Source organism: Semicossyphus pulcher, unplaced genomic scaffold, assembly GCF_022749685.1.
Source record: "Semicossyphus pulcher isolate SPU_LCO1_2020_fin unplaced genomic scaffold, fSemPul1.0.p SCAF_13, whole genome shotgun sequence".
NCBI classification, from domain to species: domain Eukaryota; kingdom Metazoa; phylum Chordata; class Actinopteri; order Labriformes; family Labridae; genus Semicossyphus; species Semicossyphus pulcher.
The window spans coordinates 25,386,951-25,410,981 of record NW_027211637.1 but is presented as its reverse complement, the minus strand read 5'-3'; the positions used below and the strand labels follow the sequence as shown (position 1 = coordinate 25,410,981).

Genomic DNA, 24,031 nt, shown 5'->3' with positions numbered 1-24,031 from the left:
GAAAATGATTAATCTTCCATCTACACCACCTGAAATTCTCGTCTATTACTATCCAGTATAGTGCTTTACAATACAGGAAGTCTTTCCATTTTGTAATGCAGAACTTTAAAGGTATATTCTAACTATCTAATTACTCTACTGCGTACAAACTAAACCTCAGAGACAATTTAAGGAGTCCGTACCTTTCTTTGCCGCATCCATGTCCGCAGTTTAACACCACGATGTCACTTCAGAAAACCAACCATCAACTCCTCAGGGGATCTGCGATGCGCAGCGAATCACAGATTTTAATTTGGCCCCAAAAAACCTAGAGAGCACTTTCTGAGGGTAGAAAGAAACAGGACCATCTGCAGCCTGTCATTTCATATCCACAAGCAGCCCGCCGGTGCCGCTGAGAGGCTGCGGGCCATCCTGCTCACCGCCTGCCTGAGAAATCCAATTAAAGCCGATTTCTGGTGATTTCTTACGCGTGTAAATGAAAGCGGTGATTACTTTTATCTTTACAGGCACATAATGTGAAAACAAACGCGTCCGCATGCATATCCGCGGTGGTCAGCCGTCAGGATTAAACTCGTTGAGCCGTTTAAAAGGATGACAGGAAATCTTTCAGGGGGAAGGTGGAGGTAGACTCAGAGAAACTCTGCGGCTCTGAGGGAGCCTGTTTTAAATCTGTTTTAATACAAAACAGGGGAATATTGAGAAGTTTTGTCAGGATGTAAAATTAGGGTTAACTGCTGTAAGTTAGAGAAGCCAATTTCAGGACCCTGGACAGAAGCAGCTGATGGGTGCAGTACCAGAAGTGCAGCGGCAGGGGGCGCGCTTTCACAGTAAATAAAAGATACTGTGCTCGTGCTCAGGCTCAGATGTTTGTAATTTATTATCTTGCATTATTCTAGGTTTTCTAAAAGCTCGGGACCGTGTGGAAAAATTAAAACATGTCAAGTTTTAAAGAACATTTAAAGTCTTTATTTTTTTCAACTTCTGCAATAAATATATTAAGACTATAAATAAATTAAACATTCTTTACATACATAGTTTGACAGCAAAAATACATTGTAATATTGCATTATCTCTCTCTAAGTGCAGATGCTACCATTTAAAAAAAGAGAGAGGTTTAAAAAGTGCTTTCTTGCTTGATGAAGTGACAAAGGATAAATAATATATGGCTAACTAAACTGTCAAAGTGATTCAAGCCAAAACACATTCAATAGTGCAGAAAAGACATAATTTGTGCTCAACAGTGATTTTAAATTACAAAGGCTGCTGGCTGAGGCAAAACCTTTAAGAGATACAGCAAACAAAGAATGGAATGAGGATTTGTGAGCCTAAGACCATCTTCAGCAAACAGAGTATTTAAAACCTGCACACTTCTTTGCACTGATTGATAAGGATGACACATAATTAAAGACGAACATACTTTAAGAGACCACCGCATTGCCAAGCAAAATATCACTGAACAAACAAGATTGCAATGTTTTTTTAACTTTCCCTTTATCCTGCTCCCTTTCTGCCTTGAGGTTGATTGAAGTAGCATCTTGCAGATCTCTTTGCTCAATCTCTCATCACTGTGCTACTTCAGTCTGGGATAGATAATAACTTAACAGTTAGTTAAATTAAAAATCATTCAGATTACTACTTTAAAACAGTTGTTTTATGTTAAAAATCTGTACTTCCTGGTATAAAACTTTGGAAGCTTAAAGGGCTAGTTTGACGGTTGGGCAAACCCATGTACAATATTCACTTTGTTTTAGTATCTAGTTGTAAAGGGGTGCAAACCGAAAAGCCCCTGGAAGGTTCAACCAATCAGAGCAATGTGTGTGACGTAGCCGTAGGCTGCTAGGCTATGTAGGTAGCACCTTCATTAAATTCATATCACTTCTAGTTCAACATATATTGATACTGACCATTCTGAAGTTTAGTTTATTACTATTAAAAAGCCAAAACTTACCTTTTTTATGTAACCTGGAATACTGTGCAGTTCTTTAAAAACTGACATAAAAGTGGATTCATTCCAGATCAGTGACAGCCATCTTGGTTGTTTACGAAGAACGCCTCAACAGGGCTTAATCCCGCCCTGTATTAGATAAAAGTTTGTGATTGGCCTGACCTGAATCAGGGTGGATGGAAATCTGTCTGAACTGGAGTGGGACGAAAAAAAAACATCTGCCAGAGAGAATAAAACATAAGCCTGCATATTTGTCTGGTGCCCTGGCTTTGAGTAACCGTGAGTAAAAATGTGGCATGAGATGCTGAGGTGCAAACATGAGGTTTGTCAGAAGGATCCTTATCAACATACAAACCCAACATACAAACATTCACTCATAAATAAATAAAACTCACAATAATTTGCCCCTGAGGAATAATCACATAGTGCAACTATTCGACACCACTGCAGGAACAGTGTCTCCACCTCCTGTTCCCCCTGATACCTGTTGTAGTGTCTCATGTCTCCCCTACTCTCTGTGTCCACAGCTGACCTCCGTCCATGCTTCTCTCTACTGTAACTGCCCCTTTTCCCCATGCAGCTGCTGCTGACCCCCGTCCTTTGGAGGTAACTGACTGGGGTCCTCTGCAAAGGGAACAGCTGAGGAAAACAGGAGGAAAAACACAGATGAATTTGTCAGGTGTGACAGTATCCCGATCATCCATGGTACGAATATCATCAAGATAATCAAGACTATATGTTCTAGTGTCCAGCTTCACTTACGGTTCTGGAACTGCTGCGCTGTATATCTGGTCAGGAGGATGCCAAATCCCTCAATGAGAGCGAGCAGAATTCCCCCCATCATGGCAGAGCCCATCATAGTTAACGGCCCACCTGGCAGAAAACACAAAGTTCATTGAACAACACTAATTAATTTGATGTGGTCAGTGATGCAGGAAGGTGGTGCTATAAAGGCTTCATCTTACTGCGTGCTGCTAGGATAGCCCCTGTCAGTGCACCGCTGGTTATGGAGTTCCAAGGATCCTCTTTCCCTCTCAGGCGAACTAAACCACAGTCGATGGTGGAGAAGAGGCCTCCCCACACTGCAAAGCTACCTGCAAAAAGACAAGTGAGTGTTTGTAGTCTGGTTTAATGTGAATTTTATGCAAAGAAAATATGAAATAACTGTAGCAAAGGAAACAGTCCTCCTCACCTCCAATCTGTGGAGCTCTTATTCTCACTGCGTTTGCACTACCTCTCAGTCTGTGCCCCACACCCTGAAACAAAAGAGGAGTGTTGAATTCTGCCTTTAAAAACAGACTAAAGTAGACGGTGCAAATTATCATTTCTAATATAAAGTGTTGAACTCACTGCAGGAGCATTGCGGAAGCCCTTTATGGCCTGGAACACCCCTCCTCCAATTGCACCCATGGTGAAAGCCCCTCCACAGTCGTCCACTATCCTCCAGGGGCTGCAGGGATAAATTAAGAACAGAGGGGAAGAAAATGTAAAGCTGGGATAAATAAAGTAATGCCAAATAAATTCAACTTACTTTGTAAATGCAATGTGTGGTGTGCAAGGTTTAGCAGTTATTCAAACTAATCTGAAAATACAGTAGAATAATTGATTAATTGCTCAAATCATAATCATAGCTGATACTGTATGTTATACAAAAAAGTAATGGACATTAAACTATGAAAACAGTTGTTTGTTGCAGTCTGACAGAGAGAATTATTTTCTTTTTTTAAATAAAACTAAAACATGAAATTGATAAAATAATTTATAATTTTCTATTTGTAAATGTACAATTATTTGAGGAATCAGCACCAGGGATTTTTTGAGACCCCTGCATGTCTTTGTCCTGAGAGCTGTTTCAGGTTTTCTGTTTTGTTTACATCAGTAACCTTATGTAGAACTTTTCTGCAGGTTTTAATTCACGAATTTCATCTTAGCTATACACTTTTATATTAGAAAAAAAATGTGAAATATATTTTAGGGTGTGTTCATCTTTTTACCATAGCGCCAGCTGTCATTAAAAAACACTGATATATTTATGTAACAGCAGTTAGTGAAGCCTAGATTAGTTGCTGTTCTTGCTGCTTACTGACCACAGCTTTATCTTTTTATATCCCTGAGCTTTTACTTAGCTAGCCGGTTAACCCTCAGAGCTTCTCCTTTCACTCTCAAAAACAACGTGAACATGCCATTTAGGACAAAACTATGCGCGAGGTTAACCATTTTTAATATACAACGAATCGCAAATGTTTAAAACTAATCTTACCAGGGCTCACGAGCATATTCCTCCATATTTGTTGTCGTCAAGAGAACAGCGTGACGTCATCAATGTGCGCGTAGTGTGCTGTATTTGGGAAGTCGCATCGTCCACTCTGCTCGACGATCAGAGGGTCGGTTTTCTTAAAAACAGGTAATGTTTCATTCATTTTTATTCCCTAGATGAAATGTAAAGTGTAGGTTTTAAGTGTGGGTGTAGTTTAGGGGGATTTTTGAAACACACAGGTGTCTCTTTGTTGCTTTTATCATCCAGTTGCTATTGCGAAGTAACCGAGCGGGAGGTGCAACTATTTACTAGAAATACGTGTTTTATCGCTCATGAATCAAATATTTTCAAAATTACAATGTCTACTTTTTAAAAAAACTTTAACTCCAGTTTAAAAGTTATATCCAGATCTGAGCAACGTAAATTTGCCTAGCGACCCCAGCTAACGTTTCAGCTGGAGCCGCAGAGGTACAATGGGCATGTAGGGGAGATCGACCTGATGTTAGTCTTCGAATTGACTGCTGAAACATGTTATTGCCATATTGCCATCATCATCAAGTTACCTTAGGCGCCTAGGCTCAAAACCTGATAAAGCATCTCAGGTTATTAGGAAATTAAAATGTATCTTAATGTGGCAACATTTGAGTTGCATATTTATGAAGCTGTCCACACCATCGAACCCTGTAGTTTGGGGTTTCTTTTAAAACATTGTATTGTATTGTATTTTCAAAAACTGTATTTGCAAGGTTATTTTCATATTCCCACAAGCTTTTCTTAGTGTATACAATAACCATAGAGAAAGTATCGAAGTGAGGCAACATTTAAAATGTAAATATTCCAAATACAACAAAAATCCATCATTGTTTGGTCTATTAAATTTGACCTATCTTTGAAAACACCAATCCCAATTTCCCAGAGTCCAATATTTTGTCACCAAATTGCTACCTTTCTTTATCCATTATTCCAAAACCTAAAATATTCAATGCACACATTCAAATATTTAGTAGCTAATAAAGTGGAGTGAATTTATTAAATATGATGATTTGATGAAGTATGATTTATTTGGACATGTACTTGTGCTTCCAGTCACTGAAGTCACTGGATGAAGGTTTGAAGTCCTGGTTACATTATGAGTAAACCCTTTTCTCTCTCTGTTACAGGATGCCTCTCCCGGCAGCACTGCTGGCCCGTTTGGCCAAGAGAGGGATTGTTAAACCGTCAGAGCAAGGTACAACGAAACATTTAACAAGAAAATCCTGGGCCTTCAGAGCATTCAGACATATTTCTGTGTGTTTCATTTATTTTTCATGGAATGTTTCTCCTCTAATTTATCCAGAGATAGATGAGGAGATTATCGCAGAAGATTACGACGACAACAACGTAGATTATGAAGCCACCAGAGTGGAGAATCTGCCGCCAAACTGGTATAAAGTGTTCGATACTGCTTGGTACGTATTTATTTGAAGTAATTGAAACTGTTGACTGACTTATTTCCTATGGATTTCTTTTATCCAGTTTCTGGATGGTTTAAAATCTGTGTTTCTGCTCAAGTGTGGTTATTATGGGGTTGAAAACACAGCAGGTTTTTATAAGAAATTACACAGGAAATGTAAACTTCATCCGTTACTGATATAGCTTCTTTGAAAGGACATAATTGTTCTGTATTTAAGATAAATAAATTAATCTAGATTGATATTGATGCAAGATCAGTGCAGGCCATAGGAATGATTTCTCAGTTATTTTTAGCCTGATTTTTATTGTGTCAGGAGCTGGCTCAGCACTGTTCGTACCCTTGACAACGGCCGAGTGATGTAAAATAAGATTGTCATTTATTCTAGGATTGGCTCCAGCCTGTGCTGAATAATGGGTATAGCTAACGGATGGATCGTTTATTATTATTTTTGGATTATTAAGTTTATCCGAAAATGAGATCAATAAGTTATTACTACAAATTCACACATTTGTATTTTTTTCTTCTATCTCTACACAGTGGCCTCCCTTATTACTGGAATGTGGAGACTGATTTGGTGGCGTGGCTTTCCCCAAATGACCCAACCGCAGTGGTAACAAAACCTGCCAAGAAAGTTAGAGGTATTGCATTTAAAAGACAAATTTTTCATTGTCGTTTGGCAAATAATCTCAGAATGCTGCTCTTTTTTCATTTTGTGACTTTTGTTTTCATTTTATTTTTCAGCTGAGGGGGGAGATGAAAGAATTGAGAGGCAGTTTGAGAAGCCAGACAGAGAGCGAGAGCGTGAGCGGGAACGAGACAGGGAACGGGAAAGGGACCGGGATCGGGAAAGAGATCGAGAAAGAGACCGAGAGAGGGATGAAGGGAGAGACAGAGACAGAAGAAAGCAGAGGAGAGATGACATGGCACCATACAATAAGGGCAAAAGAGGTAATGTAGCATACAACACATTGCTTTTCAGATTAATGATGCTTTTTACATGAATGGATGACACAAATTTATATTCCTCTTAGGGAGAAAAGATGATGAGATGGACCCCATGGATCCAAGTGCTTATTCTGATGCCCCAAGGTACAGTATTTACAGTCAGGGAAATCAAACAAGGCCCTGATTTTATTGTATTGAACTTCCTAAATGTTGGGAGAAAATATAAAAGCATTAGTTTGTAATGCCAGTATTGTTCAGGCTAAAAAACCCTCGCTCCTACAATTCCCATGATGCAACTTAATGCATCTTTTAATTAGACCCTCCCTGGCTGATGTTCAGCCACATTGTTTAACTCTTAGTACCCTGTTTGCTACAAAGGATTTTTTTCTAAGTTGTAATGAAAACCAAGCTAAGATAACCTTGATGACATCACTATGACATCAGCAGGGTTATTTTTAAGTCTTGTCAAAGCTCCTCCACAGCCACAGGCGTCATTATATAACCGTTTCAGCAGGCTAAAATTGAAGCATAAAATCAAACTATTTATTAAAACCTCATCTACCTTTACAGGGGCACGTGGTCGAGCGGCTTGCCCAAGCGTAATGAAGCAAAGACGGGTGCAGACACCACAGCCGCGGGGCCTCTGTTCCAGCAGCGGCCGTATCCCAGTCCAGGTGCCGTGCTTCGGGCTAACGCAGCAAACCAAATACCCAAGGAGTAAACCAAGCTCTGCGGAAACAACTAACAGATACAGCTGTACAGTGTCTTCCCTTTGCCTACATGTTAAATTGTCAGTTACAGAATGAGTGACATCTCTCAAGTTTTGTTTTCATTCTGAAATAAGTGCAAGCGTCAGAAACTGAGTGCTAAGCATTTATACCACCAGTGCATTCATTCTCTTATCAAACATGTAGAACAGGTGTAAATATGTTTTTATATGACCTTAAAATTGACCTCTTTGTTGTTTGTAGGGCCATTAGTGTTTGTCATTTGCTAATAAACTCAAAGACTACTGTGAAAATGACCAAATGCAACTTGTGTCATGGTGTTGGGTTAGGTTTATAATAACATCTGTACAATTAAAACGGTTTTCAATGTTTTATTACAAAATTGCAATGTTTTAAAATCTTACGAAATCCATTATGTCTGAATATTACAAAATGTTTCAGATGGGATGAAAAGGAGCGGGAATATTTGACTTAAGATCTGTGGCTCAGTGGTCTGATGCTCCCACATAGTGACAAATACAGTCATAGTCCAGGGTGAACACTTTCTCCTCGTATCGCTCGAGCTGCACCATGGCTCTGCACTTGTTCTTGTCCCGTTGGAGAATACGGCCAACCTGAGCACAAGTGAATACTGTGATTAGTAACAATACAATCGATTACACTGAACCGGCAGAAAAGATGATGGTTTTCTTACCTGTCCTCTGTGCTCGCCCAGGACAACCATAATATGATCATATTCACTTTTTGGAACGATAGTTTCCAACATGTCCTGGTTCACATCTGACAGAAAGAAGAAACACTGAGTTATTAAACCGTTTTTATAAAAGTTACTATGACAACACTGAAAGGTATAGTGTTAACTAATAACTAAGCAGATATACGTTATTCCCATAATTTATCCATATGGTATGTTTCTTTATTTCAGCAGGGATAATGCACAAAAACATTAGCCTTATACAAACCACTATTTTCTGCCCATAGTCCCTGAGCAATAGTCCCAGTAAATGTTCCCCAATGAAGGTAAACATGGATCACCAGTTAATTAACCTAAAATGACGTCAAAGCTTAGCTGAGATAAGCTCACTAACCTCTGGCAGTAGCTCCATATTTAAAGATTGGATGAGTTTGTCGTGTAACTCTCGAAAAAAAACATTTCCTAAAATGATCCAACTATTCCTTAAAACCTCCTAATAACTGCTGTGTGTTACAAGGAATCCACCTGTCTATTCCTTACAATGACACCCAATAAGGTGTTATACATATATTTACATAAATAAACAACACAAGATGTGAGTGCACGTAACCATGGCTACCAAGCTTCATGGTTTTACGTAATAACCCCCAAGTGAGTCAGATCTGTTATGAAAATTAACGAGCAAGATTACAGAACATATTGTGCACATTTCTTTTACAACTCGAATTAGGAAGGAAGAAACACCAAAGAGTGAAAACTAACACCAGGAGAAACCGAGATGGCACTTATGACTCACCGTCTAGCAGTCTTCCCTCTTCAGTTCGACACACACATGTTGTCGGTGTCAGGACATCCTCCACGCGCATCTAGAAGCAAACAACACTGATCTTAACAGCTGTGATAGAAACATGACATATCTGATACTGCTGCTAAATATATGGTGCAATATTCCACAGCTAACTGTGTTTTTGAGTGCTCTTATTTAAGAGGAATGTAATTAAGCTAAAAATAATTAAACACAAATCATCCACTCAATGAACCGTATGTATAAGAGTAGATGGGTTAAGTCAAATGAATTCATACATAAATACATTTAAATACCTTTGAGTTGTAGTACCTGCCCCCTTTGAAAGCTTTGTCTATGAAGCGAACTTTCAAGTCTCTTTGGAGCCAGGAGGGGGGAGCAGGTGGTCGCCGCGCCTCTTTCACTGGAGGCTTTTCTCTACAACAGAAGACAAATAAGTATCAAGTTTGTTTAGTCAAAAAATAAAGACAAATTAGTTACCAATAAACCGAGGTGAGAAATACTGCTCTGGTCACATGTATAAAATAACATCTAAAACACATACAATTCCTAATGTACCTGTCTTTACTCGATTCTCTGTGTTTTCTCTTCCTGTCGTCTTTTCCGCCATCTCTTTCTGAAGATTTGTGTTTCATCTCTACACCATTACTGCTCCTCTCCTTCTCCTCCCGTCTCTGCTGCTCCTTCTCTCGCTCTCTCTCCTTCTCTTTCTCCTTCTCCTTCTCTTTGTGGGCTTTACTGAGGCGACCTTGTGAACAGAAAACAAAAGATATTAGCAAGGCCCATCACAGTCAAGTGCTTGTTTTGTCCAAACCAAAACATGTTCAACTTACTAACTTTGAGGACTTAGAAAAATACGTGAGAAGAAGGAATCATTAATGTTTTGGGGGCATTTTTGCTTAGACAATAAATTATACAATCAAAAAATAAAGAAAATAACATTAATCAGATGTTTTCCTTTAACAGGAAACGTCACCCATAGTAAAACAGACTAATACTAAATGTTAAAACAGAAATATCACTTCATTTGTGAAGTGGGAACAGAAACTCAACCTTTATTAATATCCAGATCAGTTTCAATAAATGTTTCCATTTATTAATCCAGAGTTACTCACTGAGGTCTTTGCTGTTTTTTTCGAATTCTTTGCGCCCAACGAGTTTAACTGCATACTGGCTGACCGTCACAGTCTTGCTGCCAATAGCCAGCTTCACCATAACTCGAGCGTTGTCTGGGTCAACGCCTTCAATCTGCAGCACATGAATTAAAGTTATTACAAGTTATCCAGAGAATACAAAACAAAGACATCAAACAGGTTGTTGTGTGATATTACTTCTGTTTCAGGAGATAAGTGCACGTCAACTCTACCTTGCCGTACAGGTCTTTATGTGCCCCTGATGTCACCAGCACACAGCCGCCGGGACCCATCACCAGTTCCTCCTCCTTCTCTCGCTCTTCGCCTGGCTTGGGGGGACGTTTATGTTTGCTTGGCTCCAGGTCCTTTATCGCTGAACGATCAGCTCCAAGACCCAAACCTTTAGGACGGAGCTCGTGTTCGATCGGCTTCACGTCTCTGCAGCAGACAGGAAACAACAGCTTTAAATCAATAAACAAAGAGATGGGAGAGATGTGCAGGATGTTAAGGGGATGGATACAGCTGGAGGCAAACATCTTTTATTTAAGAACGAGGCAATGAGTGACCCTGTCTACTGCTTCTTCTCTCAGAGAACAGAAGGACAGTTTGCATTTATTCAACTGCTATCATATTATTGCAGCATAGTTCAAAGTTCATTTTCTTTATCAGAACATTAACAGTTATTTTGTTGGTCAAGAAATCTGTTATTTCAGCTCACATTTAAGAACCACAGCGGTACAAGCTAAGCATAATGTGTTTGCTACTTACTGTTTGAAGGTGCGTCCAATGCCTTCTGCCTTGTTCCAGCCCATTCCTTTAAGCATAGCGAGTCCGTAAGCCTCAACAGGAACGCTCTCATAATCTGCCTCTGTTGACTGAAAAACACAAAAAGTTGAATATGCTTATTAAAAATCAAGAGATGTACATTAAATAACCAAAGAAATACGGACACCACAGTGTGTATTAAAAATGTGAATCAGGGTTAAATAAGATGCTTATGTAATCTTTGAATTCTTAAACACAAGAAACGGTTAGTAACGACTGACAGAGAGAAGCAGTCTGTGTTGGTCTTACTCAGCCTTTTGGCTCCAGGCTGACAGACTCATCCCAGGCTGACTAAAGTCACCAGAGCAGCAGCCACAGTGGCCTTCATCTGAGCAGTGGCCCTGCTCATCTCTGTCTCCACTGAAGGCTTTCCTCTGAGGGAAGCTGGGAGCAAAGGAGACTGCATTAAAATGAGCTCTGGGGCTGAGTGAGTATGTTTCCCCTGACTCTCGGGTTCTGACAGTCACATCTACAGTGACTGAGAGCAGATATGTGATGACAGTGACGAGGCGTGAGACAGCGATGAAAAGAAACAGAAAAGTGGTCTGATTGGTTGCCCGCATGTCTCCGGGGAGAATGTTGACGCCTGTCTGCCACCGTAGCCTTACTGTACCATGCCGACACGCATGCGCACAGCTGTGTGTGCACACAGGGGTGTTATTCTTCTCAGTTGACCATCAGCAGTTTCACACACTCAAATTTCAATCTGAGTCAAAGTAGCCAGCCACCAGACATTTTGTACAGTCAGGCATTTTCATATGCCCACTGAAATTCCTTTATAGCAGATTAAATTGTGATTTTCACATCTGATTTAATCCAAAAGACATTTCGATTTATCAAAGAACTGAGAGCCATGCCATCCTCAATCAATCATTATACAAATACCCTCCAGCAAGGCAAACCCACGCAGTAACAGTAGGGAGCTTACAAAAATAAAAGCATAAAAGGAACATCCAAGATTAAGTCTTTAAATAAATACTCATAATGGCATAGTTGGAAAAGGCAGTTTCAGCTAGCATTTTCTATCTATAGAGAGTGTGCTCTGCTCTGAAAAACAGAAGTGAGACAACTCAACTGACACAACACAAGGACTTGGATCACTGACTTTATCAGCCCTATTTGTCACAGGTATAATTAAAACACAAGTAACAAAATGCCCAACACATGCAACTAGCATTTATACTTACAGATTCAGGCCTTAGTTCAACTTTTACATGGTCTCCATCCTCAAAGCCGTCTGGTACTTTGTTTTGCATCAACAGGGGGATGCTGAGGTTCAGGTTTCTTTCTGACTGAGGGCCATTCTGCCACAGCTCCAGCTGCCTTCGGGAGTCTTTGAACACCAATTGGAGATATGTTAGGATGTTTGAATGAGAGTTAATTACAGTCTTCCCGCCAAGTATACCATAAATATAAGCAACACCATCTCTTCTAAATGTACACACCTTCAATGAGCTCTTTGACAGCCTGAGAATCCACAGAGTCATTGTCCTGGGTTGTTTCCTGTGTTTTGCCTCCACTACCCTCATGCTGACCCACTCTTTCCGGTTTGTGCCAGCGGTTCTTCTGGATCAAAGGGATGATGAGCTCTTTGGGCTTCTCAGATGGTTTTGTACTGCAAGACAGAGTAACGTTAGCGAGCTAGCAGACGGGGCGGTTTAAAACAATATTGTTTCTTAATTATGGCACACACCCTCATTACCTAAATTAAGTACACATTTTCTTTAAATGTGCTTACTTATAGTAATAGATTAATTACTGGCTAGCAAGCTTTGATAGAATGGAAACGTAACCGTTACGCCAATGCTATGATAGTTAGCATTAGCATACGAAGCCTACCTTAGCAATTCATTTCGGTCAATTCCAGTCAAATAATCCCTTTCCTCCTTCTTTATCGCGGCGTCACCAGTCGAAGGTTTAAATTTGCTAACTGTTTTGGTAAAACCAAATGACACAGCCGGGTTTTTTCTCTCCCCCTGGTCCCCAGAAGCAACAGAATTGGAGGCACCTGTATCGTCCGCGAGCGACGCCATTATTGTTTGTAACTTAACAGAAGTAAGAGAAAGGAATTCTGGTACATGTAGTTTTTTCTGCAACGGTTGTTTAGTTTTAGCTATTTTCAATTACTACAATCCCCATCATGCATCAGAATTAAAGGGACAGCGACCGTTACAGTGAATAACTTAGATTTAGGTTTTTATACAGTATGGTTTTGTGGTGTAGGCAAACAAAATATGATTATAATCAACACGGAAGAAAGTGCAATATATAAAATACAGAAATACAAGTTGGATGTTTTTTCAGAGTACAGTATGTTTGTACCTGATAGTATTCGATGTAATAATATTCGTGCAGTAACTACAATGGGGGAGTACTATAACATCTAATACACAGCCTACATGAAGTAATAATTTCCAAGTTTTTGTGGAATGTAATCTAATTATAATTAATGATTTTCTTCTGAAAATGTTGCAGAATTTTATTGCTATTATTATTTCTTTTCTAATTCTGTCTTTGAAAGTAGGAATTGGTGTTTTCAGGATAATAATGTAAATATCCATATTTCTTGCTACATGTCTGACACATTTTCTCTATGACGTCCACTACAATAATCTAAAATAAACTGGCAGCTTAAAATAACATTTGTTGCTCTAATAAAATGAAACTCATCACAGCTGGACACAATATTGCAAATTTTACTAGAAAAAAAAATTACTTGTTAAACTGGTTCTCACGCCTTTAATCCGAGGTTGTAAGTCGTAAGCGAAAAGTGATGCTGCTGATGCAGGTACAGAGACTGAGAATAATAAGGGGCGGTACTTTTAACTCTTTTTATTCCCTCCCCTTTGTGCTCCTTAACTTCCCAAGATAACCTTCCCATGTGCCTTCTATCGTTGTTTCTTTCCTGTAAAAGTGCCTTTTGGAAGACAGAATACCACCCAGCGCACAATTTCTACTGGATATAACAACATTTATCTCATCTGATCTAATCTAATCTTCGGCAATTGACGCTCCGCGCCCCGATTGCACCGCGACTGCAGTTCAATGACACCTCTGCCTCGGTCGCACAGATATTACGGACGATTGTGGGTTTAATTGATTGTTGCACCAGAATAACTCAACAATTGAATCCGCAATTAAGTATCATACTGACTCTGCAAAACGAGGACTAGACGGAGGGATACAACGCTGGGAAAGCGAACATGAAGGTAGGAAAGAAGTCCTGCACTTATTGTTCAATTTGAAAAGACTTGTCACTCCTCACAAGTTAAACAGCATGCTATGACTATGACATTTGTCCATCGTTGTTTTTGCCTGTAGCAGTGCAGCAGCTGCTAAATTTGTAAGCGTCCGCTGCCAGATTTGCCCGATAGTGTGTCTCTGTGTATGTCTGTGCGTATGTGTGAGTGTGTATTATTCCCTCTCTCTCCTCTCCTCTCTCTCTCTCTCTACAAGATCCCACAGCTCTCAGAGCATCACTGTCCAAATATCCCGTCAGCCGTGCGCATCGCCTCTCTCTGACTTTCTCTGGGATACGATACTCATCACTGCATTCCCACGCTGCTTTTTTCATCACACACCAGGCTGCTGCTTTTTATATTAAAAAAAACCAAGCTACAACATATTTGTTTAAGTGCATGCTTATAGTTTAACCTCAGCCGGGTCAATGTATATAGACGCGTTCAAACGGATCCTCTTTGAAAGGCTGAACTGCTTGAAGAGAATGTGTGTGTGTCAGCGCCAGGGCAGGTCAGTATTTTGCCTAAATATGAGAAATTTGAGTATCTGTTGTGTGTAACCCAAGACTGTGAGTGTGTGTGCATGAAAACTACTCAGCCAGTGTGTGTATGTGTGTGAGAGAGTGATGATGGTGGCAGATTTTAGGGATAGCAGTGTCATTTTGACAGATGAAGTTTACCTTTGTTAACAGCAGGTGAACATGCGTCTGCGTGAGCGTGTGTGCACATATGAAGTCATGATAAGGTTTAAAAAGTTTGTTTGTGCATATACTTTTTTAATCCCCAGCTCAACAGAAATCATATAACCAACCTGCAAACAGGAAGTCCATGTTCATTGCACCTGTGTGTCCATGTTGCTATATGAAACACACTGACTTGCAAAATGTGCTGTGCAGTTTGCAGCCAGGTGCGTGTGCACGAGTATCTCACAGCTGTCTGCGTGTGTTTGTATGTGTTTGTTTAGGGCGTGTCCCCTGTTTTGAAGTGATGGATGTGCGACCCTGACTTAATAGTGTGCATCTCTCTGGGTTTTGAGAGCAGCCAAGGTTATGCTGTTATTATTATGAATCATTAATTTGTTGGAAGGAAGAGAAGGAGAGACATGTGGTGTGTGTGACTGTCCACACATGCTCTCATGCTGCTCTGGTCCTCACGCTGTTTGTTTTTTACCTCTCAGTCTCATCATGTATGAGGCCAGCAGCACCTGACTTGCACTATAACTAAGAGAAGGCTTTTATTCTGGGTTTGTGCTCCTTTCATTTCATTTCTCAGCCCAAGTTTGAACTGACAGTAAGTGGAAATACATGTCTGCATACGAACACGACTCCGCTCTCACTGCTAACAAGAGTGGAGGATGAAGTGAGGTGCATGTCTCCTCTGTCATAGTAATGCACGTCAGCTGGGAGTAGTTGATTGTCTAATTATGTACCTCCTGTGTCCTTCGGCATCATGCATATTCATGCTGCCGTTTTAAGGTGTGGTGAAAACAAAGTGTGCATGTGTGTCTGTGTGTGTGGTCTGTGTTTAATGTTGTGTGTGTGTGTGTGTGTGTGTGTGTGTGGTAGTTTACCCTTGACAGGGCAGGGCTACGCAGGCATATTCTCCCATCTGTGGTCCAAACCTTTGCTCCCAGCCACTGCATTTGGATTCAGCAGTTGTAGTCTGCCCTATTCTTAGTTCTCAACAGTTCATGTGGAGTCTGATGTGAATTTTCAACAACAACAATAACAACGTTCACATGCTGGAACCATACTAAACTTGTTACTAAAACCAATAGGCCTATATGAAATGCCTTCAACACAGCCTGAAGCCTTAATTAGCTTAATTAAGCCAGGAACGGGTGTCTACAAGTGTGTCAATCATTTTGCCAATCCTATGCTGTTTTATTTATTAGCCCCCTTGAAATCAACTTATTTCTTATTCCCCAAACAGTAGCACACACAGCAATAATATATGTTTAGGTTGCCACTATAAACTTCTGTTTAAGGGGTAAAAGAAGAACTGATTTAAGGTCAAATTTCATGTCGCATTAGCAAACAACAACAGTGCGGTGCTAGCTTGTGTAACATAAGTCAAGCTAGCTAGCAAAACGTCAGCTATCAGAATTTTCCCTTCACACATTTTAAGGCTGTATTTTTACTACATTTTGACATAACAGGAAAAAGATAATTAATAGAAGGATAAAAACACAAAGTAAAGCGCTTTCAAGTTAAAATCAGGGTTTTCTTTTCGGCAGACACAAGGCATCAAGAGGGGAAACAGGCTTAGCTGCTGCTAACGTTAGCTTAGATGCTAGAGATGCTTAGGTGCTCAGTTTTAGGTTAGTTATTGTCTTAAAACATTGGTATCTATGGGACGGGTGCAAGGTACTTAAGTCTAGGTATCAGGAAAGACAAAATTGGTATTGGAACAACCCTCAACTCTTACTTTTAAATGCTAAGATTTAGTGGTTCATTTTGAGTTGATTAGAAACCCGACAACTCGATAGATGTGATCTATCTTCAGCTATTTTCCTCTTCCACTTCTCAGAAGGAAAATGAGACAGGAGGAAGTAACAGAGCGCTCAGGCTATACAGGCATGAAGAACACAATATATCTCATTGTTTGCAATACAATATCACAATATATTGAATTGTAACTCCTGTATTGCAATACAAATCCTTATCGTCACATTCATGCACAGCCCCACAGCCTGTTTGCATTGAGATTCAATTTGGATCGGATAAGCCTCTGTTAAGTGGTTAGACTCTGACTGAGGTAGCGAATCAATAACTAATCAATGATTGTGTGAGGAGTTACAATTTACACTGTGCCATATTTGAAATGTCAAGAAGGCAATGAATCCATGTATCCTTGAGTCAGATCTGGAGTTGGACAACTGGGATCAATATCAGGTGGTGAGACAGGCAGGCAGGAGCAGGCGAGGGTCACCTTCACCCATCCCTACTGAATCAGCAGTATCTCTCTCGCACACACACACATACACGCACACACACACATGAAGGCCTGCTTAGGTTACCAAGCTGCGACCTCACAAAAATGCTCATTATAGTGAACTGAACCTCCCTCCATTTCCTTGTGAATTATTCATTTTGTTATTACGATTTCCACCATTTTTTTCATAAGGTTACCACACCCGTCTCCTGTTTTATTCCCTTTTCCACTGGCTCTATTTTCTGCATCACCCTCTTTATAATTGTATCTAATTTCCCCCTGCTTTTCCCATTTCTATCTCCCTTATCCTTCATCACCGTTGAGGAGCTGATCTGCTCTGTTTAATTAAACTGCTCCCTCCTCCTTATGAGAGTTCATCTCTGATCGCAGCGAGGAGTGTAATGCGTCCTGGCAGATTGAGTAAGAGGACCTGTTGTTGTTCCAGCCGTGTGTACACACAACATGGCCCACTAATGCAACCCCCTGCCTTGACCTTGATCCTGTGACGTTAAAGATACAGTTTCCCCCCAAAGAGAACATCAGTGAGCCTCGGTTATCCTATCAGGTGTGTGTGTGTGTGTGTTTAGGTGTCATTCCAGTGCTCAACAATGTTTTAATCTTACACTAAATCCCAGTCGACACACGAGCAGCTTTAATAAAATCACACACTGGAATATATTGTGGATTTATTGATGGCGTGTGGGGAATAGTAACTTTTCATTCCGTGGATTCTTATCAGCTTTTTCATGTATAGTTTATATTGAGTGAAATGTTTCCGTGCGTGTGCGATCGAGGGAGACATTTTGTGTTTTTTTTTTTCAACCCACAAGCATTTAATCTTTTATTTTTAAATCTGCCTCTGCTGTCTGTTTTGTGTTGAGCACTCTCGTGCCCTAGATTTGAAAGCGAGTGAGCATCAGGGAGCTTTAGTGCACCCCACGTTGCTCGCACAGTTTGGTGTAAATATTCGTTGGGAGAGGTCAGGGCACAGATTTCGGATAAGACGGAAGTGTCAGACTCGGATAGAGGTCTTGTGTGCGTTTTTTTTTTTTTGCTCCGTCTGTCAGCCACTCCAGCGGTCTATTAGTTCAGTTGAATTAAAGGTCAGCGGTTATTTAATATGCCTTACTAGTCTGACCTCCAACACCACCCATGGGAGGATGCTGTAAGATTAGGAGCAGTGTGCTTCACTACAGGTGAGAGTGAAGAGACAATAAGTGTGTGCATAAGTGGGATGGGTTGTTCCTCGTCTGTCCTGCACTTCAAACAAAATACTTCCTGTGGGTGAACACAGACAGTTTTTCATCATTCAGTTTTTATAGTTAGTGAAAAGATGGAATTTTGATAACGCAAAGCCTGTTTGAGCTTTCACTATATTCATAATGAATTTCATACAAAATAAAGATAATTTGATCCGTTGATTGACCGATGATAAATCAGCAACTTTTGAAATAGTTCATTAATGGTATGTGTCATTTTTTAAAGCACAAATATAAAAGATTCACTGGTCACGGATTCTCAGTTGCGTACTTTTGCAAGATCTGAGACGAAGCAGGAGATTTAAGCAATATCACATGAGAGGGAGTGATGTACTGAATATCATCACGGCATGATTCGATCGTAGGCACAAGGCCGCAGATAATCACAGCCATGATGATATTCAGTACAACATCACGACCTCGAGTGTGATATTGCTTTTATACAACAGTTATACAAGCGGCAAATTGTAGTAAAAAGTAACAATCAACGACAGATTATTTTCTGCTCCATCAACTCAACTAGTTCCACAACTTAACTGAAACTGGACTTTTGTTGCCGAGCAACCCAAACATTCTCCTGCTCTCTGTGTCTACAGGTTACCAAAGATCAGCTGTTTTCTTTCATGTACATTTATCTGTTTGTTTTAATTTATCATCAACTAGTGAAATAAGAGTCGGCTGTGTGATTCAGAGGCTCCAGCTTGATTAATGTAGACATTCATAGTCTGCTGTAAAGTTAATTAACGGTATTCAGAACACCTGGCTGAGGCGGAGTGATACACACAGTGAAAAGTCCCAGTTAATGTTGTTCTCTATATCAGCACTCATGGAATGCTTCTTGTCCAATCAGATTACTTGGTCGAAAAAGCTGTTGTATAATGAAAGACATTAATTCGAGCAACTCCTGATTGACATCACACGATGTGATACTTTAAGATTACGACAAAACGGCACACCACACACTAACAGATTCCATTCACAAACAACCAGAGTCCAACTCTCGCAACTGGAAATCTCGCAAAATTCTCCACAGTCAAACGAGACTTAACAAACATTGCGGACGACAGGCAGGAAGAATCGGCGATGATAGTTTTTGGACTTTTTACTGAAAATTCAGGAAGAAAAAAGAACAAACTGTGGATGAAGTGGTGGAGACGGCGTGACCACGGGCTGTACATGTTACTTTATGCTCCCCGTTTGCTTCTGTCGCCATGGCTGCGGTCGTTGTGCTTCCTTCTTCAGTCAGCATGCTTCCCCATTGGCTAGGGTTTTTGTTCCACGTGACAATCCACAGACTGCGTGCTCGGCTGTCATCGGGGTTCCCCCCACACAACAGGATAACGGATCGTAAATATTGAACATTTTTAATATTTACAATTTTAAATCGGTGCGGCCATGACGGCCTTCTGAGCAGATTGGGTGAAGTAAAATCACTAAGAGCAGCTTCAGTCATGTTTTAAAACATATAAAAATGCTCTGCTTAAAATGATAAATTCTGTCTGATAAGTTTTTTCTGCAAAATACGTTTAATTACCTTGTAAAAATCCTCAAGGCAAAAATTCTTGAATCTGCATAGGCCCCGCCCACTATGCAAATTCAAACCGGTTCTGGAATATTCAGCTTCTCCTTTCTTAAAATTATAGCGGTAAACAAAACCGGCTCTGCCATCATTTAGTGGCAACTTGTTGAAACTTGAAATTTAGTCATTAGTAGTAGTAACGTTAACATTAGTGGTCAGTAGTGAGTTTGCAAAAATTACAATGATAGTTACAGCTGGCTCGCAGATCACAGAAGTGGTTGCCATAGGTACGTTATGATATGCAGAGCGTCACCCCGTCCATGAATGGGATTGGCTCCTTAGGTTTGTGACATCACAAACCCTGCCAATCTGAAAACGTGTTGTTCAGCCTGTCCTTGGTACACTGCAGTTTAAAAGCAGACAGGCCCAGCCATCGAGATGACTGCTCATGTTGTCCCTGATATGTCTTTGTAGCACATGAGAAACACCACACGGTTAAACACTTGATTTTCACTGGCGGGGGTCTTTAACATACCTCACACCACAGGAACATCTGACAAGACAATTTTTAGAACCATCGAAAAATCGCGACTTTGCCACGATTGCCGAAAGGAGGGAATCAGGCTCAAAACCGGCTTGATGATCTTGTAGTGTGTACCCAGCAGATTGAGTAACGACCAGTTGCAGCCCTGATTCAGTTTCACAATAATATCAAAAGCAGAAGTAGCAGCAGGTGTTCAATGATGATTGCTGCTTCTAGTTTACCTTTGAATGTGCAGCAGCCGTTCGCATGCTTTATTATGAAAGCCTCCGTCCTGCTGGCTTTGGTCTGGCTTTTGCAGACTTATAAGAAACCTCAAGTCTTATTTGTTGCTCATTCACTGCGCGTGTTTGCAGAGAGACAAACAAACGGAGCCATTTGGTGTGCTGGTCACATTGTAGCTGACAGAACACACAGACAGTCCATCAGTATTCACTTTTAGGAAAGACAACTGCCTTCAACTTTCAGCGTGCATGCATTAAATACCAAATACGCTTACATAAATTCATCGAGCATTCTAGCCTAGCTAATTGAACAGGCTAATTTTATTACCACAGATCTCATTTAGAGCGGAAACAGAACGTGGACGACAGAGCGAGCACCGAGTCAAACCAACAGAAGCTTTTACAGGCGTAAAACTCGACTCTGCTGCAGTGCACAGAAGCTGCTCGGTGACGTATTAGAATATCAGACTGAGTCGAATTGGAGCAACATTTTACTGCAAAAGCTGATTGTGTTAAAAGTTTCTTATCTTGGGAGAAGTTTCTCAAACTTCTGGTCGGTGGTCAAAGCCGATTATGTCAAAGAGAGAGAGAGAGATCCACCAGCTGAGAGACAGCTTTGATGGGGATGAGGGCCGGCATCTAGATAGACATCAGGAGCAGGGGGAGGATCACAAGAGCTGACAGTCTCTGCTTTCACCACAAAGCCTCAATATTGATACTGATACAGGGGGGACATTAGAATAGGTGTTGTAGCTGCTAAAATAAAGGTACAAGTCATTTTGTGGCAGAGGAAATACAGCCACTTTTTAATGTTTGCATCCTGGACTTCACCTCCCGAGAACAATCTTGTTTTCTTACCTTTACAAGAGCGACTCTTACCACTCAGTTGGCTTAATTAATGTGTTTTGCTTATGCCCTTTTTTTCCTGAAGGTCTTTCAAGATGTTCTCCTCCCCAATGTCAAGTGCTATTCCCTCATGTCCTTGAGTCGTTGCTTCAAGTTGACTTTGAATTATTGAGCTCCGTGGCAAAGCTCATCTGTGTTACTTTAATAAATCATCACCCCCGAGATCCAACCTGGAATAACTGCTTAGTTAATTTGTCCTGTAATAAAGATATTTGGCTCACGACTGAGCCGGCTGGGATAAAATGTCTCCAGCTTTTTCCCGACTAATCACTGGGAAGAATTAAAAGTGCAGGACCTGAATTATTAGCGTTAGCACTGCTGCACCCGAAGCTATTATAACAGTGCAGCTACTGGGATGTTAAGTTTGTTAAGATGAAGCTTAAATTACAGTTTGAATCTCTGTTAGTGGAAAAAATACCATTATGGTTAATTAGCTAAGAACAAAGAATGTTCTCCGGATAAAAGGAGCGTGAGTATTTATGCAATTCAGAGCTAAAAGGCACATGTCAACCAGAAAACACGACGTGGCGCAGCTGTTTGTACCACACACACAGTCACAACAGCCCTGAGCCTTTTGCTTTGTGCTTTAAACAAATATAAAAAAAAAACAATCTCTAAGAATAGCTTCCAAGTCAGGAGGATGTGTGTTTTGCCATTGACAGATTGCTGTGGTTTGAAATTACACTGAAAGGCAGTGGTTGGAGGCTTTTGAGATTCCGAGCGTGTCGCCGGTGGAGAGGAAGTCAGTGAAACAGGATATGTGTTGGTCAGCTCGTTCCTGACCCAAAGGTCAGAGATCTCAACTGAGCATTCTTTTTATAGGCTTCGATATCCTTGAGTCCGTAGAGTTTGTCCTCTGCTGTGGATCTATTGGTTTTATTGTGGGCTCTATAATTCATCCGGGGGAATAAATATGCCTGTTTTTGGCAAAGGTAGAGACATGGCTCAGTGGATATGACTGCTGGTCGATCCATCGTTTTGGTCCAGAATTTTCATCTTTCATTTCAAACCTTTATTTATTCTCGAAAGATTACAGACACATTAAAATAGCATAAAGAACAAATACATATAATCAATCACTGAAACAATAGATCAATAAATATCAGTTAAAACAGTTATAATTTGACACACAGTGGCTTGAAATCTAAACTCTGCAAGAGAGGGAAGAACTTTGATCTTTAGAGTGTGTTGAAGGGCTTTCCATGAGCTTCAGGGGCATCGACGGAAAATGCAGATTTGCGAAGTTCATGGCGAGCTCGAGGGACTTTAAGAACAAGCCAATCAATAGAACGAGTCATGCAGGTTCCGAAACCCTAACCCAACAAGTTTGTGATGTAAGAAGGATTTAAACCGGGGGTGGCCAACCCGGCTCCTGGAGAGCTGCCTTCCTGCGTGTTGTAGGATTCTCCGCACTCTAACACACCTGATGTGAATGATCTGCTCGTTATCAACCAACTGAAGCGTCTCAGGGGGTTGATAACAAAACATTCAAATCAGGTGTGTTAGGGCAGGGTCGGAGACCCCTGATTTAAACGTTTCAATGACTTTTTCATTGTAATGAAATTATGCACAGACATTCATGGTCGCCAGATGATGGACCCTACCATTTTTTCATGAATCAGACTATTCCTCTCTTTCCACCATGAGTTTGACGGGCTGTAGCCTCCTGAGACCCGAGCTTTTGTTTGGTATGCATTTTTAATTTCTCCTACCTTTTGGGGATTAATCGGACCTAATAAGTATAAAACCTAAGAATTGTCTTTGTGTTACATTGAAAAAGTCCCAATGTCCTCATGTGAGTACCTTGTGTGTAACTGTGTTGTAGCTTGTTGCTATTGATAAAATTAGTCAAATTTGTCTGCCATATCAAGCTACAACTGTTCATACGCATTAAATAAACAAGTTTCAATCATAAAATCTGAAGAGGTTTTGTACCTGGTTGAGTTTTCTGTAGAGACCGACTGTAACACATTTTGGTCGGGATCACGGCCATCTTGAATGTACACCGATCAGTGTAATTTGTTTTTGTGACCACAGGTTGGTGGACAAAGTGTCCATGAATGAGACCAACGGGTCTAAGTTCCGCAGAATTAATTATTATGGTGCTGTGGAGCCAAAATGTAATGTCCCTGTATGAGGATGCAGAGTTATCTCAACATCTATTGGATAGTGCATTTAAATTTTACGTCTCCACATGTTATCACATGTTTCAAAATATGGAACACATGGAAAATTGGAATTTACACTGGCTTCACACATGACAATTTTCCGAATGTTTCCCATGTGCAAAGTGCATACTTTTGCACAATGTGTTTTTTTATCCAGAGCATCATCAGGTCATAATTTGTATGTGTTCAGTAATTTGATTTAAGAAAAAATGCTGCTAATGACACTCCTATCATCTTATTCTTATAGACAATTAGCAAATGTTAGCTAACTGCTAACAAGTGCTAAACTTCTCTTAGCTGCTAGCATGGTTGGAGAGTCTTGTTTTGAATACGTTTGTGGGTGAGGATCAGTTTGTAATTTAACCTTCTCATCAGTCGAAAGAGAGCTTCAGTTTGAGAGCTTAAAGTTCATTACTTAAAAATGCAGTCATTACAACTTCCTGGTTACTTAAAGTT

General features: G+C 40.4%; 4 protein-coding genes across 5 annotated transcripts in view; 2 read left to right on the top strand and 2 right to left on the bottom strand.

Annotated features, from left to right (window-relative positions):
* Positions 1-1,020: 1,020 nt before the first annotated feature.
* timm17b (translocase of inner mitochondrial membrane 17 homolog B (yeast)) lies at positions 1,021-4,232 on the bottom strand. Of its 2 annotated transcripts, none has more exons than XM_069660463.1 (6): positions 4,206-4,232; positions 3,267-3,395; positions 3,138-3,235; positions 2,911-3,039; positions 2,708-2,818; positions 1,021-2,584 (listed from the first exon to the last, which is right to left on the bottom strand). In XM_069660463.1, the coding sequence occupies exons 1-6, from the start codon at positions 4,229-4,231 to the stop codon at positions 2,496-2,498; spliced, it is 582 nt and encodes a 193-aa protein (XP_069516564.1). In that variant the 5' UTR covers position 4,232; the 3' UTR covers positions 1,021-2,495. The 2 variants fall into 2 exon arrangements, with proteins under 2 accessions (XP_069516564.1, XP_069516565.1); XM_069660464.1 differs by having other exon boundaries at positions 3,138-3,201; positions 3,296-3,395.
* A 51-nt stretch (positions 4,233-4,283) lies between these two features.
* On the top strand, positions 4,284-7,724 carry pqbp1 (polyglutamine binding protein 1). The gene is made up of 7 exons (XM_069660462.1): positions 4,284-4,349; positions 5,363-5,430; positions 5,539-5,650; positions 6,193-6,293; positions 6,397-6,603; positions 6,687-6,744; positions 7,171-7,724. Exons 2-7 carry the CDS (start codon positions 5,364-5,366, stop codon positions 7,319-7,321), a joined length of 696 nt encoding a protein of 231 aa, XP_069516563.1. The 5' UTR covers positions 4,284-4,349; position 5,363; the 3' UTR covers positions 7,322-7,724.
* gpkow (G patch domain and KOW motifs) lies at positions 7,691-12,818 on the bottom strand. The gene is made up of 11 exons (XM_069660461.1): positions 12,625-12,818; positions 12,231-12,400; positions 11,973-12,118; positions 10,729-10,835; positions 10,194-10,398; positions 9,943-10,075; positions 9,386-9,575; positions 9,124-9,244; positions 8,819-8,888; positions 8,023-8,108; positions 7,691-7,942 (listed from the first exon to the last, which is right to left on the bottom strand). The coding sequence occupies exons 1-11, from the start codon at positions 12,816-12,818 to the stop codon at positions 7,814-7,816; spliced, it is 1,551 nt and encodes a 516-aa protein (XP_069516562.1). The 3' UTR covers positions 7,691-7,813.
* Positions 12,819-14,452: 1,634 nt separating this feature from the next.
* The window catches only part of LOC138590419 (membrane-associated guanylate kinase, WW and PDZ domain-containing protein 3), a 50,786-nt gene continuing 41,207 nt past the window's right edge, over positions 14,453-24,031 (top strand). The window contains exon 1 of the mRNA XM_069661057.1: positions 14,453-14,535. Within this exon, the coding sequence (XP_069517158.1) occupies positions 14,453-14,535 (83 nt within the window). The remainder of the gene's footprint in view (positions 14,536-24,031) is intronic.

Excerpts from the sequence above, each read along its gene's own strand:
- timm17b (XM_069660463.1), bottom strand. The coding sequence starts at position 4,231 with ATGGAGGAATATGCTCGTGAGCCCTG. Across the intron at positions 3,236-3,266 it reads ACACTTTATATTAGAAATGA|AAAGGCAGAATTCAACACTC; the intron begins TAATTTGCACCG and ends TAGTCTGTTTTT. Across the intron at positions 2,819-2,910 it reads GGCTATCCTAGCAGCACGCA|GTGGGCCGTTAACTATGATG; the intron begins GTAAGATGAAGC and ends GTTTTCTGCCAG.
- pqbp1 (XM_069660462.1), top strand. The coding sequence starts at position 5,364 with ATGCCTCTCCCGGCAGCACTGCTGGCCCGTTTGGCCAAGAGAGGGATT. Across the intron at positions 5,431-5,538 it reads TGTTAAACCGTCAGAGCAAG|AGATAGATGAGGAGATTATC; the intron begins GTACAACGAAAC and ends TAATTTATCCAG. Across the intron at positions 6,745-7,170 it reads GCTTATTCTGATGCCCCAAG|GGGCACGTGGTCGAGCGGCT; the intron begins GTACAGTATTTA and ends CTACCTTTACAG.
- gpkow (XM_069660461.1), bottom strand. The coding sequence starts at position 12,818 with ATGGCGTCGCTCGCGGACGATACAGGTGCCTCCAATTCTGTTGCTTCT. Across the intron at positions 10,399-10,728 it reads ATTGGACGCACCTTCAAACA|AGACGTGAAGCCGATCGAAC; the intron begins GTAAGTAGCAAA and ends TGTCTGCTGCAG. Across the intron at positions 7,943-8,022 it reads TGGGCGAGCACAGAGGACAG|GTTGGCCGTATTCTCCAACG; the intron begins GTAAGAAAACCA and ends ACTTGTGCTCAG.